General features: G+C 47.2%; 1 protein-coding gene across 1 annotated transcript; it reads right to left on the minus strand.

Annotated features, from left to right (window-relative positions):
- Positions 1-1,040: 1,040 nt before the first annotated feature.
- On the minus strand, positions 1,041-6,197 carry LOC138100558 (somatotropin). Its single transcript, XM_068998427.1, has 5 exons — positions 6,142-6,197; positions 5,098-5,261; positions 4,397-4,513; positions 3,863-4,024; positions 1,041-1,279 (listed from the first exon to the last, which is right to left on the minus strand). Exons 1-5 carry the CDS (start codon positions 6,149-6,151, stop codon positions 1,079-1,081), a joined length of 654 nt encoding a protein of 217 aa, XP_068854528.1. The 5' UTR covers positions 6,152-6,197; the 3' UTR covers positions 1,041-1,078.
- Between the last annotated feature and the right edge of the window lie 10,208 nt (positions 6,198-16,405).

The following is a 16,405-nucleotide window of genomic DNA, read 5'->3' on the forward strand; positions in this document are numbered from 1 at the left end:
AGTGGTTAGGCCAGCATGGCAGCAGCCCAGCAGCTGATGCCGTGGAGAGATGCAGGCGTGCTGGGAGGGCTTCCCTAAGTGCCCTGGGCACAGGGCCACTGCCAGTAGTAAGGCCAGAAGGAGCAGAACACACATGGGATGTGTGAGCAGGTCTGAACCACAACTGGCTGGAATCGCCTGGTAACAGAGGAAGCAGAGCTGGGGCATTGTTGTGGCAGTGCTCATGTCATAGCTTGGAGCAGGACCAGGGCTCCGGGGATAATGGACTGGCTTAGAAGGATCGTCCAGTTCCACCCCCCTGCCTTGGGAAGGAACACCTTCCACTAGACCAGGTTGCTCAAAGCCCTGTCCAACCTGGCTTGAATATTGCCAGGGATGGGGCAATCACAGCTTCTCTGAGAACCTTTGCCAGGTCTTCACCACCTTCATACTGAAAAACAAAGATTAAAACCACAGCAAGACATTTTCCCAGAACCTCTTCCAAACAGATACCTCTGAAAAGTGTTCTTTGGGGATACAAGCCCATCCTACCTTCTCTTGCACTTTAATTCTTTGTTGCACTCTGTTCCTTCAAGCCTTAAATCCAGCCCTGAGTCCCAGCTCTACGTGTTTTGGTCCAACTTTATCCCTTGCAGCCCAAAATCCACCCCCTAGTCCCAAATCTACCCTCAGCACAAAAACCACACTCTAACTCAAAATCTGCACCCCCTAGTCCCAAATCCACCCTCCTCAGACTCAAATCCATGCTCCAGCCCCAAATCTACTACCAAATTGCTCCCCAGCTCCAAATCTACCCACAGTCCCAAACCTACTCCCCAGTACAAATCTATCCCCAAATCTGCTTCCCCTGCCCCCACAAGCTCTAAATATGTTTCCTTGATCCCAAATCCATATCCCAAGCCCCAAATCCACTGTCTCACTGGCCGCTCCTCCCTCCCAGCCCCTCACAGTAGCCTGTCCCACCCCAAAAATCAGAGACATGTTGGCAGTAGCAGGTTTATTCTCCAGTTTTCTTTCAGAGGAGGAGGGCAGCCATGGTCAGCAAGAGGCTGGAGTGAGAACGGAGCTGTGCCCAGTGTCAAATGGTGCAGTTCCCCTCTCCATAGCGCCGGCACTTCATCACCTTCAGGTAGGTCTCCACCTTGTGGAGGTCCTTCTTGAAGCAGGAGAGCAAACTGTAGTTCTGCAGTAGCGCGTCCTCGCTGCGCAGGTGGATGTCAAATTTCTCGTAAGTGGGTTTTAGGATCTGGGGACCCCGTGGGCTTCGGTCCTGAAGCTCCTGAAAGAGGATTGAGAGGTGCTGGGGGAGGTGGTGGGGGCCTGGGAATGAGCATGGGTAACAATAACCTCATGCAGTGCTCCAGGCTGGGGCAGAGTGGCTAGGAATGGCCCTGGGAATACTGGTCAACAGCGGCTGGACATGAGCGCATGTGTGCCCAGGTGGGAAAGAAGCCAATGGCACCTGGCTTGCATTATCCATGGTGTGTCCAGCAGGACCAGGGCAGTGATGGTCCCCCTGTCCTGGGCACTGCTGGGGTACCTCCAGTCCTGGGGGCAGTTATGGGCCCTTCCTGACAAGAAATACATTCAGGTGCTTGAGCATGTCCAGGAACGGAGCTGGGGAAGGATCTGGAGCACCAGGAGCAGCTGAGGTAGCTGGGGGGGGGGGGGGGGGGGGGCTCAGACTAAAGAAAAGAAGGCTCTATGGGGACCTTCTCGCTCTCCACAACTCCCTGATAGGAGGGTGGAGCCAGGTGGGGGTCAGGCTCTGTTCCCAGGGAACAAGTGACAGGACAACAGGATACAGCCTCAAGCTGTGCCAGAAGTGTTTCAGGTTGGACATCAGGAGTAATTTCTTCACAGAAAGGATTGCTAAACATTAGAAGGGACTTCCCAGGGAGGTAGTGAAGTCACTGTCCCTGGAGGTGTTCAGGGAACAGCTGGACAGGGCACTCAGTGCTCTGGTCTGGTTGACAACGCAGTGATTGATCTTGGAAGCAGTGATCTTGGAGGTCTTTTCCAACCTCAATGATTCTATGATCTTCCACAGGCCCAGTGCCTCGGTTCCCGTTGAACTTTAAATGTGGTCAGGGGTTTCTCCCTCCAGCCTTAAAGCACATTTCAAACTTATTTTTGAGTGTATGTGTTTGCAGGAAGAGCAGTGATGCAGGGGTGATGCTACAGTGAGAAGGGAGCTGGGCACAAGGCTGCAGGGAGGGAGGAGTGTGTCTTTGGGGTCTTAAAATAAAGGGAAAGTTGTAGGGTCTCTCTGTACCTCCTCCAGTCAAGGAGACAGGGAACTGGGTAAATAATTCTCTCTTTTCTCCCACTTTCCCAGCAAACAAAATTCTAACCCAGACCCAAGCCATATACATCTGGCGCTGAGAGCTGCAGTTAGCCACTCCTCCTGCCCTGCTGTAGTCACCAGCTGTCACAAACAGAAAAGTTTTGGTTAAGGAAAAGGTGCCATAAATGGCTGAAATATGATTATTTGGCTGGTTTCTGTGTACCATTTCCTAATGCCCAAGCACATACCAAACGGAAACCAAAATCATAGAATCGTGAAGTCACAGACTGGTTTGGGTTAGAAGGGACCTGAAAGACCATTTCATTCCAAGACCCCCTGCCATAGGCCAGAACACCTTCCACTAGGTTGCTCCAAGCCCCGTCTAACCTGGCCTTGAACACTTTCAGGGGTGGGCAGCCACAGCTTCTCTGGGCAACATGTGCCACAGCCTCACCACCCTCACAGTAATTAATTTCTTCCCCACACAAAGATCTGGAAGTGGTACTTATACCTATCCCTATTTTCTCATGCTGAAATGCCAGGACAGAAGGTCTCTTTACTCTCTGAGCCTGACTTTCAGAGTCATTTTAATGCTAGAAGATGTAAACAATATTCCAGACTCATTTCTCACAGGTGCAGGTCTCAGAGCTCGGGGTGAACCTGCCAGATAAACTTAATTAGAGAATCAACATAACTAAAAACGTGTTCTGGCAGAGCATACACAACTTCTTTAAAACAACAAAGCAAAAATAAAGAAGATTATAAAGGGGACTTAAGAGCAAAGGTAGAGAGTGACTTTTTATATGGACAGATAGAGACAGGACAAGGGAGAATGTTTTTTGCTAAAAGAGGAGAGATTTAGATTAAGTATTAGGAAGAAATTCTTCACTATGGGGATGGTGAGACCCTGGCACAGGTTGTCCAGAGAAGCTGTCCCTGCCCCATCCTTGGAAGTGTTCAAAGCCAGGTTGGACAGGGCTTGCAGCAAACTGGTCTAGAGGAAGGTGTCCCTGCCCATGGCAGGGGAGTTGGAACAAAATAAGCTTTAAGGTCCCTTCCAACCCAGACTATTCTGTGAATCTATGATTAGTTTTTCCTTGAAGAGGGTCACGTCTCAGTTTTCAGCTCTCTGGATGCTGTATTAATATATGAGGGAAACACCAGAGTACAGGTTTCCATCTGTACAGAGATGTTTTTATAAAATATTGTGAATCCTCCCAGAATTTGCCACATTTTGAAGTGTTTTGCATGGAGATGTAGCAAACATTATTTTCCTGTTAGTGCAACTGAATATTATTTTGTTGCTGGGTTTGGGAAGGCTTTGTATGTGGATTGTTGTGATTCCTGATCAGTAGTGCTTTGCAATGGGTGTTAACATCTGTTCTGTTTTCTTATCCTCCCTAGTGATGAAACCCAATGTGCAGTGTCATGATCTCATTATCTAAAGGTAAACAAAGTCCTAAGGATGCCGCTGGTCTTCAGAGTGGAAGGTGGTGAGATTTCTCATGGTCTTTGGATCCACAAGAGGTGAGTGCCCTCTGTAATTCTATAGTCATGCTACGTGCTGCAACTTACCCTCATCAGAGCTTGGATCCCTTCTTCCAGGTCCTTTAATTTTTCATACACTCTGTCTGAGGTGCCAAAAACCAGATTGTTTGTGAACATCTTGCTTAGGTACTGCACCGGGGTCAGCCAGGACTGGATGAGAACCAGGGAAAACTGAAGAAGCTCCATGTCCTGAAATTAAGACAAGAAAGGGTCAAAGCCATGCAGGGGTATTTGGTAGCATGTCCTGCTCCCCCTGGAACACCTGGAGACATGCCACCACTCCTGCAGCTTCAGTAGACACAAAGTTTTCAGGCTGGGGAGCACCACCCAGGACTGTGTCCTGTGCAAACAATAGTTTTTCTCATCTTTGGGGTGGGAATGTGATTATAGTGTAGCCCAGAAAAGTATTTCTTTCTTCATGCAGGGTTCAAGTAATCAAAAAGGGAGGGGAGGGATGAAGCACCCAAGTGTTCACAGATGAAAGCCCTCTGTTCCTACAGTGAAGTACAGCTGGGCTCTTCAGGCAGGTCTGTGCTTACCCTGAGGGTGAAAAAAATTTACCGATTTCTGCTGGGCATCGTCCTTCTTCATGGGAGCAGGAATGGTTTCCGAGTAACAAAATGCTACCTGGAAATTCTTGTTTGTGTGTCTTTGGTCCTCTGGAATATAGGTGCGTTCCTATGGAGACATCCCAAATACACTCAGATCTGTTGCCCATGTTCTGGAGAAGACCTCAGACACTTTCCCAAGCTGTTCTGAATGGTTACTCTTTCCAATAAATAAATGAGGTGCCTCTAGACAGGGTTGGCAGGTAGGAAGCAGGAATATCATGTGGGCACAATAGCTACTGGACCTAAAGTTCTTCCTAAGACAAGGTGCTGAGGTGAACACAAACCACATCTGGATTAGGTTCTCCCAAGGAGTAAATGTCCCCAAAGGACAGCTCCTGTCAGCAGAAGAAACTAGATCATTTTAAGGACAGACTCTCCCAGGGCCAGAAGTGACCAACACAGGAAAGTCTTGTTGCCATGTCCCAGCTGATCCTGTGCCGTCATGGTCCTGAGAAGAGGGATGTGCAGGATCAGAGTAGGGGGGCAGAGGGCTGACAGGGTCCAGTCTGATGTGACATAACCTGTGCTATCCTGTTAACACCCTGTCTCCTTATTGAAATGAGGACAGAGGAGACACCAATAGTTGAAGGGAGCCTGTTACACAGTCCTGAAGCCATCAACCTGAAGTGGAGGAGATGCCGCACCACTTACAAACTCCTTGTATGTCTCGGCAGCCAGGAGGTGAAGGTGCTGAGCCCTCAGCACAGCGTTGGCAAACAGGCTGGAAAGGGGTATGGCTGGGAAAGTGGCAGCTTGTTGTGGCCACTGCAGTCCCAGAGTGATCATGGCAATGGCAAGAGGAGAGAACCATGACCCTGCAGCAAAGCACAGAGGAAGATGTTAGCAGTCCTCAGGAAGCTGGGTTGAGGAGGGAGTGGCACCTGGGAATTAATTCCCAGTCTCAGCTGTCTGTGCTGGCTGAGGGCTCATCTTCCTTGGTGCCTGTTGGCACCAAGAGTAAACTAAGCCTTCTCCAAAATTCTTTGAAACTCTTTCACCAAGACCTGCCCCCAGAGTTTGTGCTTCTCCTAGTTTTACCAACAGTGTCTTCCAGGCTGGAGTCATGGTTGCTCCATGAAAACTAGTGTGTGTCCCAATGTTTTTCCCTGATACACGCATGTTTTTCCTTTTCTCATGAGTCCTTGCCCATATGAAAAGAGCATGGTGCACTCTGGTTACATGAGCAAGCAGGGGATGATGAGTGCCAGGTGAGGGCCTGGGAGCACCTCACTGTAGCCATGACTTATGCTGTACTGCTGATATGACGCTGGCTGTCTGCCCTCACTGGGGTGAGAGATGGTGACATTACCTGTGCTCTGACTGGCTCTCTGGGATATGACTGTAGAATTTGATGATCTTTGTCAAGCCTAAATGTTTTCAGCCTGTGACATCTGACTCACACTCGTGTCTGTCTAGTGCAAAGACCACAAACTTAATCTCAGACAAATACCCCTTGGAGGAGAAATGCCCTGGAGCATGCAGGACTTGGCCTGTTTAGGCTAAAGATTAATTCATGGATTAAAGTTACACTGCAGGGAAAGGTATTCTTTTTCATTGGTTTATAAATTGCCATTCTTTAAGTTTGGGTTGTCACAGAGTGTGTGTATCCCACCACGTACCACCCCATCCTCATCTCCTCTCATCTTACATGCATGGCAGCACTGACAAATCCTTTAAAACTGTAATAAAAAGTACCTGGAGCCATTTCTGCCTGGTGAGTTGCTCAGGTGTTGCTTGACAGTGAATATTTCCTCCTTTCGTCTGGCAAGGGGAACTGTTGGGCCACCCTTTATATAGCAGGGGGTCTGTTTAAAATGGATCTGTGTGTCTACGATCACAACAACAACTCTGCATCTTCTCCATGCATAAATGCACAGATGTTCACAGTGGTGCTGCCTCATTGTAGTAATTTATACACAGATGTACAAGTTGGGAAGGTTGTTTGCCTCAGGATGAAATCAGTGCCCAATGATTTCACCATATCCTGCTGTTTATTGCAAATGGAAGTTTCCTGGTGATTGGAAGACCCATCCCAAGTCATATCAATGCTTTTATATGGTAGAATTTGTTTTGTCCACCTGATTTTCCTGCCTGGCTCTGCAGCCTTGGCTCAGAGTTCACAGGCCTGACTGAGCAGTTTGGGAGATTTCTGACTTAAAGCAAATGGCAAATTGTGCCAGGGCAGGTTTAGGTTGGATATGAGGGAAAATGGCTTCCTCAAAAGGGTTGTACAGCCCGGGCACAGGCTGCCCTGGGCAGTGGCGGAGTCCCCATTCCTGGAGGGATTCAAAAGCTTTGTCAATGTGGCATGTGGGGACATAGGTTAGTGGTGGGCTTGGTAGTGCTGGGGGAACAGTTGGACTCAGTGATCTCAGAGGGCTTTTCCAACCTAAACAATTCTGTGATTCTATGATATTTTTCCTTTTATTTTTAGTGGGGATAGAGCTGGATGGATGTTGTCAGATTAATCCTATTTCTTTCAATTTCTACCAAAATATCAAATATTCAGCAAATAGTATTGCTGAGCTTGTTTGCTGTGGGTGTGACAAAGAGCTGTCATGCCTAGGCACTTGTTTGGGTTCCAGCCTGCCCACTGCAAATCCAACTGCCAGAGCTCTGGGAGGTTTCTTTCATCCTCAGTCTGTGAGAAGATCTGGTTATGAACATCTTCCTGCTCCTAGGCAGATTAAGCAGAGGGCTGCTGTGGAAAGGCGGTAGAAGAGATAGGGAAGAGAAGATGGGGAAGAGAATCATAGAATCATGGGATGATTTGGGTTGGAAGGGACCTTAAAGTTCATCTCGTTCCACCCCCCTGCCATGGCACACCTTCCATTAGACCAGGTTGCTCCAAGCCCCATCCAGCTTGGCCTTGATGAGGAAATGCCCCAGCATGCCTATCCTTTCTTTTGAGCAAAATGAAACAGATGGGCAACTTCAGGGGGATCTTAAAGGCCTTTTACTCCTCATAAGGCACTGATTACCCCAAATCACACTGGTTTGAACTTCCATTTGGAGTTCAGGGTCTCTTTCTTTCTGGTCAAGTGGTGATTTGTCTTCCCCAGACCCTGTGTTTGCCATGCCTCCCCCAGCCCCTGCATTTGCCATGCCTCCCAGTGTGGGTCCAGTTTCCAAGAGGCAGCATCATCCCTGGGGCAGCTGGAGCAGAGGGTGGAGAGCTGGTTAATAAACATGCTGGGGAGAGCATGCTCTGTTCTGAAAAGCCCCCAGGGTGGAGATGTGGTGATGTCACAAGGTAAATGTCAGTCCTTGGAGAAGTGGGAATGGCTATCAGGTATCCAGTCACCCAATAGCCAGCAACATCTGGTTGTGTTTTTCTACTCCAGATTGTGTTTAAATATATCAATATTTGTCAGAGATGAGCAGAGCAGCAGCACATCAGCACAACCCACACACTGCTGCCTGTGAATGATGATAACGTACCACTGAAGCACCTTGCACCCATGTCCTGCTGCCTCTTGTCACTGGCTGGCTCTCTAGTTTTGTTAGTGAAAGCTTGGTGCTAAGTCAAAACTTTTTATGCTGTAGACAAGCATGAAGATGCTGGGATGATCAGCCTATGTAGTTTCCCTGAGGCTTGGGTTGTCCCCAATAGTTTCTGGGCATAAAGGAGAAGGAAGCATTGTGGGGAACGCAGTGTGTGACTGAAATGTTGGGCTGGACAAACACACACCACTGGCAGAACTGCAGTTACATAAGCTCTCAAATCTCAATTTAGCATTTTTCTAGGCATTTGCAACCTAAAGTAGTATGTCTTAAAAGCAAAATATCACTCTCTAATTTCCAAGTTCCTTTTCATTTTTGAAAGAGAGACAAACCCCACTTCTCTTCAGGATGTTCACACATCCACCCACCTTACCCTGAGCATCACTACTCTAACAAGTTTCACTAAAGAAGTGAAACAACTCTACTTGGAGGTGCATGTGCTCCCTGATTCCTGGGAAGCCCCCAGGAATCAGGGTTGGCTGTGTGGAGAGGACCTTCCCAGCCTGACCTTCCTTACCTGGACCTTCCCAGGTGAGCACAGCTGGTAAGTCCTGACCAAAGAGCCACTGCCAGCCCACATCCTACACTCTGTGTGTTGGAGGGCAACGACATGATTGACAGAGGTTTGAAGTGGCAGATGATAGCTCTTCTAGCTTGTCGGGGTCCCTCCCCCTGCCATGTAGCCCTGGGAGCCCTGAGGGAGACACGGGGTTTCCCTGCCCCTGGTCAGCCTCGTTCCCCATTGGTTGGTTTGTGTTTCCTGCGCGGGCAAAGGAGCTCGGGTCCCATGACTGTAGCAGTTCCTCAGCAGAGCCCCGGCCATGCGGCTGGGGAAATAAACATCTCTGAAACATCTAGCAAGAATCCGTCCATATATATATTTCTTTTCCATGGGACTCCTGCTTTGATATAGGCGTGTTACAGCATCCCCACTGCAACAAAATGGTGGACATTGTGAGCAGAACGATCCCCGATCCCTAAGCGACTGATTTGTGTGAGTAAACCCTAGAAACTTTGGATTCCTCTTCTTGGTTTTGTTTTGCTATTCCATATCTAAACTATGGAAGAATCGTGGGAAATGGGGCTCTCTGAGCCACAGAAAAAAATGTATCTAGAAGTAAAAGGAATCCTTGAACAACAAAACAAAAAAGTAATGCAACCGGGAGATCTTGAACACTTTTTTATCTGGCTTTTCAAAAGGTTCTCCTATATTTCTCAAGACTTACTTTTTGATATCGAACCTCCTGGATCTTGTCAGGGGTGTTTTTGGAACGAGATCTACGATAAGCTAAGGGATGGACTAGCGATAGAGGCTCTCCGTGCATCCTTTATAATCAGTGAAGCTCTTCAGGAGCATTTGTATGGTCCCATTACCCCTAAAGCAGAAGATCATACTTCTCCCGTGGCCGAGACCGCGCGGCCGCCATCCCGGGAGCACATGACTGAAGCCGTGCCGGCGGAGGTGTCTGTGCTGGATGCACCTGGCCCCCTTGGGAGCACGTGCCTTATCGTGGACCCCATCCCTGTCTCGGGGTCCCCGGCCACGTGACCACGAGTGAGGGAGCGATGCCGCAGGCGCCGCCGGTGTCGTGGGCCACGAGCAGCCAGGAACCGGGGCTCGGCATGGAAGCCCGCTCTGAGCATACGGCTCAGAGAGCCCTGTGGAGGGAGAAGCGGCGGTTTCCACAGCGACACGAGAAGCCGCGCAGCGTCGAGCCGAAACAGGGCCGCTCTCAAAGCAGCGTGGAGTTTGCGGAGCGGAACCACTCACAGGCCACGGAGCCAGCGGCGATGGCAGCACGGGGCCACACAGAGCCCAGACACACGCCGGAACAGCACCACTCAGAGAGCACAGAGCAGCCTCAACGCGGGGGCTTGACCGAGACGTCGGAGTCGGTGAGGCGGCAGCCACGCGGGACCGGCACCCACAACAAACACGCAAGCACGTGATAGGAGAAGTTCTAGCAACGAAAATCACAGGAACTGTGAAATGGTACAATGTAAAAAACAACTATGGATTTATAACACGAGATGATACAGGGGAAGATTTATTCATCCATAGAACTGCCATTAAAAGGAATAACCCTAAAAATTACCTGCAAAGTGTAGGAGATGGGGAAGTTGTTCAATTTGATATAGTGAAAGGAAAGAAGGGTTTACAAGCAGCAAATGTTACTGGGCCTGGAGGTATTCCCGTCAAAGGCAGCCGTTATTCACAAAATTATAAACAATATCCATTCCAGCAATTTCCCTACCCACAGCCTAATTTCCCCTTTTACCCTATACCCAATATGAACCCTTTCCTAAGTTTACCCTATCCCCAGTTTATTCCTAATCCGTTTTTCACCCCATGGCTTCCTTATACAATTCCATTTCCCTACAATTCCTCTCCGATGCCGATGGGGGGATGAAAAGGGGGAGGGAAGAGATTGAACCCTCTCCTGCCTCAGTTTCCCCACAGGCATGTCCAGAGAGTTCTGTCTCCCTTCTGTCAGCCCTAAGATGTTCCACAGAATCTGTTTGGACATTTAAAGACTCAGGAGGGTGCCTTGTTTTGTTTTGAAACTGTTCTTGTTATGTTTATCCAGTTGTTTTCATTCTCCTTTTATTAAAATAAAACGGGTGAAATGTCGGGGTCCCTCCCCCTGCCATGTAGCCCTGGGAGCCCTGAGGGAGACACGGGGTTTCCCTGCCCCTGGTCAGCCTCGTTCCCCATTGGTTGGTTTGTGTTTCCTGCGCGGGCAAAGGAGCTCGGGTCCTGTGACTGTAGCAGTTCCTCGGCAGAGCCCGGCCATGCGGCTGGGGAAATAAACATCTCTGAAACATCTAGCAAGAATCCGTCCATATATATATTTCTTTTCCACGGGACTCCTGCTTTGATATAGGCATGTTACAGCATCCCCACTGTAACACTAGCTCACTGCTCGGAAGGTAAATTCCTTCTGGAATTTATGGGTTTTGTTTATTGGAAGTAGGACTGCACAATTTCACTGAACCCATTTGGAAAGATTTTAGAATCATAAATTCATAAAATGAACGAGATTGGAGGGGACCTTAAAAATCCTTTTGTTACAACCCCTGCCCAGGGCAAGAGACATCTTCCACTAGACCTGGTGGCTCCAAGCCCCATCCATTTCAGCCTGGAACACTTCCAGGGATGGGGCAGCCACAGCTTCTCTGGGCAAGCTGTTCCAGGACATCACCACTCTCACAGCCAAGAATTTCTTCCCAGTATCTCATCTAACCCTGCCCTCTGTCAGTGTGAAGCCATTCCCCCTTGTCCTGTCAGTGTGAAACCATTCCCCCTTGTCCTGTCACTACACTGCCTTTTAAATAGTCTCTTTCCATCTTTCTTGTAGGCTCTCTTAGGCTAAAGAGGCCCAGGACTGCAACTCATTCTACGCAAAACTAGCCACCCTAGTTCAATCAGCCCTGACTCCAGTCTCCAACACCTGGAAATTATTTTACGATTATTTTTTCTGAAAACCCTCCTGTTTTCTGCATCCATAAATGTTGGTTGAAGTTTTCAGCCTGGTTCCTTACTAAACCAATCTAAAACATGCTGGTTTTTTGCTTTACCAGTCAGCCTGGAGGTCCATGGCTCATGCTTATTTGCCACATGGACCATTACCTCTCTTCCCTGCTTCTGAAATTGTTTTTCCATGATAATTACCCATAAGAAAAGCCATATCCAGAGAAGTGTGCAAAAGCAGTCAGTAAGACTTATCTATGAAGTGCAATTTCTGTGTGACTGGCTTGGGACTGAAGCACAGGAACCAGATAAAGGGATTTCATATCCCAGGAATAATCCCTGCCCATGTCCTCGGGAATGTCACAGTCACTGCTCATGCCTCAGTTTCTCCATTAGTAAAATGATGGTCCTGACACTCATTGGCAACACAGCTGGAAAGCAGGTAATGATTGCAGAGAGAGAGGTAAATTAAATCGCATCTCTTCTGCTGAAAACAAAGCAAAGCCATTCAATTTAGCCCCTTTCCAGTGATTTTAAAAAAATAAATAATTAATTAAATTTTAAATTGAAATGCAGCTACAGCAAGTTGTCCAGGAACAGGCAGCAGTAGGGAATAAAAACAGACTCTGGGAAGAGTCATTCATTGCTGTTTCTTCAGTCTCTCTCTCCACCAGTGGATCTGACACCATCACGTGTCTCCTAGTATGATCTGCCATCCAGCAGTGGATCTGACACTATCATGTGTCTCCCAGTATGATCTGCGACTCAGGAACCATCAGCCTTAACCTTCCTGGGCTGAATTGCTTGGTCAGCTTGCTCTCCAAATGAATGCACTGTCCTAGGGGATGCTAGTGAGGTGGGGAGGGAAGGTGCTGAAGCCAAATCCCAGCTCTAGCAGTGCCACAGCCCCATGGAAATTCCCAAAGCAGTTTATGCTGAAGGGTTTATTGTAGGTGGGTGGGTGTGGAGAGGAGCCATCCCAAGGCGCACAGTATGAGGAGGACCAGAGCGTCTCTGATCTGGAGATAGGCTGAGAGAGCTAGGATTGTTCAGCCTGGAGAAGAAAAGGTGCTGGGGTCACCTTAGAACCCCGTCCAGTGCCTAAAGGAGCCCCAAGAGAACTGGAGAGGCACTTTGGACACGCTGACAGAGGGCAGGGTTACATGGGATATTGGGAAAAAATTCGTGGCTGTGAGGATGGTGATGCCCTGGCACAGATTTCCCAGAGAAGCTGTGGCTGCCCCATCCCTGGAAGTGTTTCAGGCCAAACTGGATGGGGCTTGAAGTAATCTGGGATAGTGAAAGGTGTTCCTGCCCATGGCAGGGGGAAGGAATAGGGTGTTTTTTGAGGTCCCTTCCAACCCAAACCATTCTGTGATTCTGTGGCTTAGGGTGTTCAGCACAAGCTGTCACATATCTGCTGATTGCTGGGTGCTCAATTTTCATTTGATCTTTGTGGCTTCCATTCAGGAAAAAAGGCACTTTCTACTCCAGTGGTGCTACTGAGGATGCTCAGCAAATACAAAGGCTGCCAGCATGGTTCAACTGCAATTTTATCTGCAAAAGGGCTGGCTCAGTTTGTAATTTAATTTTGAGAGTCATCATACTGCCTGCCTCAGTTTCCCCATGTATGAAAATGGGTTTTGAAAAGAACTCACTCTCAGAAACATTCCCCACTGCTTCAGCTCCCAACTGGCACAGTAAAGAAAAACCCTTTCCCAGGACACTCAAGAGGTGCTTAGGACCAGCCCTGAGATGGAAAGGATGTTGTGTGACCACACACCTAGCTTCTGTGCATTTCTCAACCCATTTACAACCACAAGCTCAGAGCTGGTAATATTTTATCCATTTATTAAAATGCATTTTTGGGAAAAAACCACAAAAGTCAAAGGTTTGGTCCTTGAAGATTCTGGTCACACTGTGTTCCCAGTAGGTTGCTTCTTAGGGCATTAGGGTTGTGACTCCTTTCCATTCTGTTGTTATTGTTCACTAATGTGTATTCATGGTCTAATATCTGCTTGGTTTTGTGCCCTGATTTTCTTCTTCCTTCCCTGCATCACTGTTTTCAATCTGACTCCATCTCATCAGACAAATTAAATCTGAAATGCTGGCAAATGTTTTCAAGTCAATTGAAAATTTTATTTATATGGTGCTTTGCTGCCTCAAGAAAGGCCATATATTTTCCTGATATTATGGGGAAATGGCTTTGAATTTATGAGAAAGCCAAGATCAAATTATGGTTATTGACTACTTCCATTAGCAAGACTCTCTGCAACCATGAGATTTTTCTTCTTCATTGCTTAGGGAGAAGCTTGAAGGAAAACCCTGGGCTGTTCAGAACATGATACATGGAAAATTTGGCCCTCCCTGAACCTTCAGTGTTCTCATGCACCCAGACATCCTGTGCAGCAAGAATTTTCTGTTACTCCCCTCCAAAGGCATTATTTATTTATTGCATTTAAATCCTTAGCTGAGATTTCCAGGACCTTTAATTGTCTTTATTTTTGCTGTGAGTTTCAACACAAGTGTTTCACCCATTTCCCAGGAAGAGACTGCCTTACACTTCAACTACCGTCTCCCAAGCTGCTTTCCTCTTTCTTCCTTGCACGCTAATATTTCAATGTGCAGCTCTAATTTCAGTACTAAAATCTTGCAACTACAATCGTTGGTCTTCATAGGGAAAAGCTATCTGAATTTGCACGACAGTGGCAAATTCTTGGGGCAAACCCATGAATTTTGTGTCAGATGTTTCACTGAGTGGGGGAACTTGGCTGCTAAATTCTTCCAAGATGGCATCTTTGAAGGAATCATGGAATCACAGAATGGTTTTAGGTGAGAAGGGACATGAAAGTTCATCTCATTTCAATCTCTGCCATGGAAAGGGACATTTTCCATGAGACCAGGTTGCTCCAGGCCCTGTGAGCCTGGTTCTAAACCCTTTCAGAGGTGGGGCATGTGCCATGGACATGTCCTACTCTCACTGTGATCCCATGTGCATGGCTCATTTCCTCTGGACATGACAACCAAATTGCTTGAGGACTTCGTGTCACTGAATTCTCTCACCTATTGATCCCTCTTTTAAGTCCTGACTGTGCCACTCAGGCTGGGTGGAAAAAGGTGCTTCATTCAAAATATTGTGTAAGGGCATTAGAGATTTCCCAGATGCTTTTCAATCTTAAGAGCATCCAAGCAATTTGGAGATAAACTGCACTTTGTGTCTGCTGCTTGGCAATTAATGAAATAGTCTGGATGAATTTAGGCGGAATAAACAATATTCTTCCTTGGCGGAAATAAGTTTATTGCTCTAGAAAAGCACAGTTATACAGTGATTACTATAAAAAATAATTAAATAAAGGTAATTGGTACAATTCTACAATAGCTTTTGGATACTGATGGTAGTCAGGACCAGCCCTTGATGATGTCTCCAGACTTCAGCAAGGTATTAATGCACAATACACTTACTTCCTATTCTGTGAAACACCTTCTCATGGTTTTATAGCTCACTAGTGGTCTATTAACCACAGATTAACACTGAATCAGTGCAGCAGAGCCTGTGCTTTACCACATGAGACACTTCTGCTCACATCTGTTTATTTCTAAGGTAATTTCATTGATGATGTGTCAGAACAGAGTCATAAATCCATCCAAATGCAATTAAGCACAGCTGACACCTTTACAATGCTTTTTGCAAGTTGATCAATATCCTGGGGTGACTTTATGATACTGTATTCCCTATTGTCTGCTCTATGCCAGACATGAGTTCTGTGCCTTTAAAGCTAGTTTCAGGAGAGGGGGAAGGTGGTGGAATTCCTTCAGTGCTGTGTTCAAAAACAGAGAGAACTTGTTCGCTGGCTTCTCAGCTCTCGCATTCTGCAGCAGGGAAGATAGTGGCATTCTCTTGCTTTTCAGCTAGCTTCTTGTTCATTAGCTGAAGAAAGAGGTTTTCCAGGGACTTTGGCTTCTTCTTCTCTTCTGGACTGTTCAGCAGCACCAGAACAGCATCCAGGAGGCCCTATGCCACAGCTCAGAGGGGCCCGCACCGAACCCCAGCTCTGGAGAGGAGAGAGCCACACCTGCAAGGACTTTGAATTTTACCAGGTTCTCTCCACAGTGAGAGGTTTTATTATTTAGCATTATTTTTTTTCCCCCTGTGCCTGCATGCACTCTGCTCATTAAATAAATAACTTTTTTCACTTTCTTCTGAGGAAAATTCCTTCTGAACCTGGTGGGGGAGGGATGGCTATAACCTGCCTTCTATCAGAGGACATTCATTTAGGATGTTCCTCCGAATTTGTCTCAAACTGGGACAATCACTCACAGCTTTAATGACTGAAATGGTCATTGCTTTTATAGTCAGGATTTACCCTCCCTTTAAAGGAGAGTCTGTGAATTGCTTCTGCCACCACAGGAGAAGGCAGAGGGGAAGCATTGACCCAGCAGAGGCTTAGTGAAAACCAAGAATCTAATACCTAAATTTTTCCAGAGGAAACATATTTATTATATGACAAGCAGGGCAGGATTTTCCCAAAAGTGAACTTGGCCCTTGGGGCAACACCAGATTGGGAGCTGCTGGTGACCTGTTTGTGCAATCCAACATCTTGTAAATGTCAGACCGTGAGCAAATGGAAAGGGAATTCCAACACATGCCCAGTGGCTGGAAAGTTGGGGTAAAACTGGATTGTGCTGTATGAGCATTTCCCCAAAGAGCCTGTATTTACAAGATTTGTCTTTTTACAGACACAGCCATGAGTAACCCTGTTCATTCAGAGTGGAAATTCATATCAAAGCCCTCTCTGTTTTGATGGTGGACCACATGGCCTTTCCCTCTCCATCCTCTAATACAAATCTATTCAGATTGTCTCAGCTGCTTAAGTATTTGGTCATTTCTGCTGGCATAACTGTCTAATTGTCCTCATTTTTCATGGCTCTCCTGGATGGGATTGCATTGTGAATTTATAATTCAGAGCATCGGTCAGAGGCTGG

The sequence above is a fragment of the Aphelocoma coerulescens genome, unplaced genomic scaffold, assembly GCF_041296385.1.
Source record: "Aphelocoma coerulescens isolate FSJ_1873_10779 unplaced genomic scaffold, UR_Acoe_1.0 HiC_scaffold_105, whole genome shotgun sequence".
NCBI classification, from domain to species: Eukaryota; Metazoa; Chordata; class Aves; order Passeriformes; family Corvidae; genus Aphelocoma; species Aphelocoma coerulescens.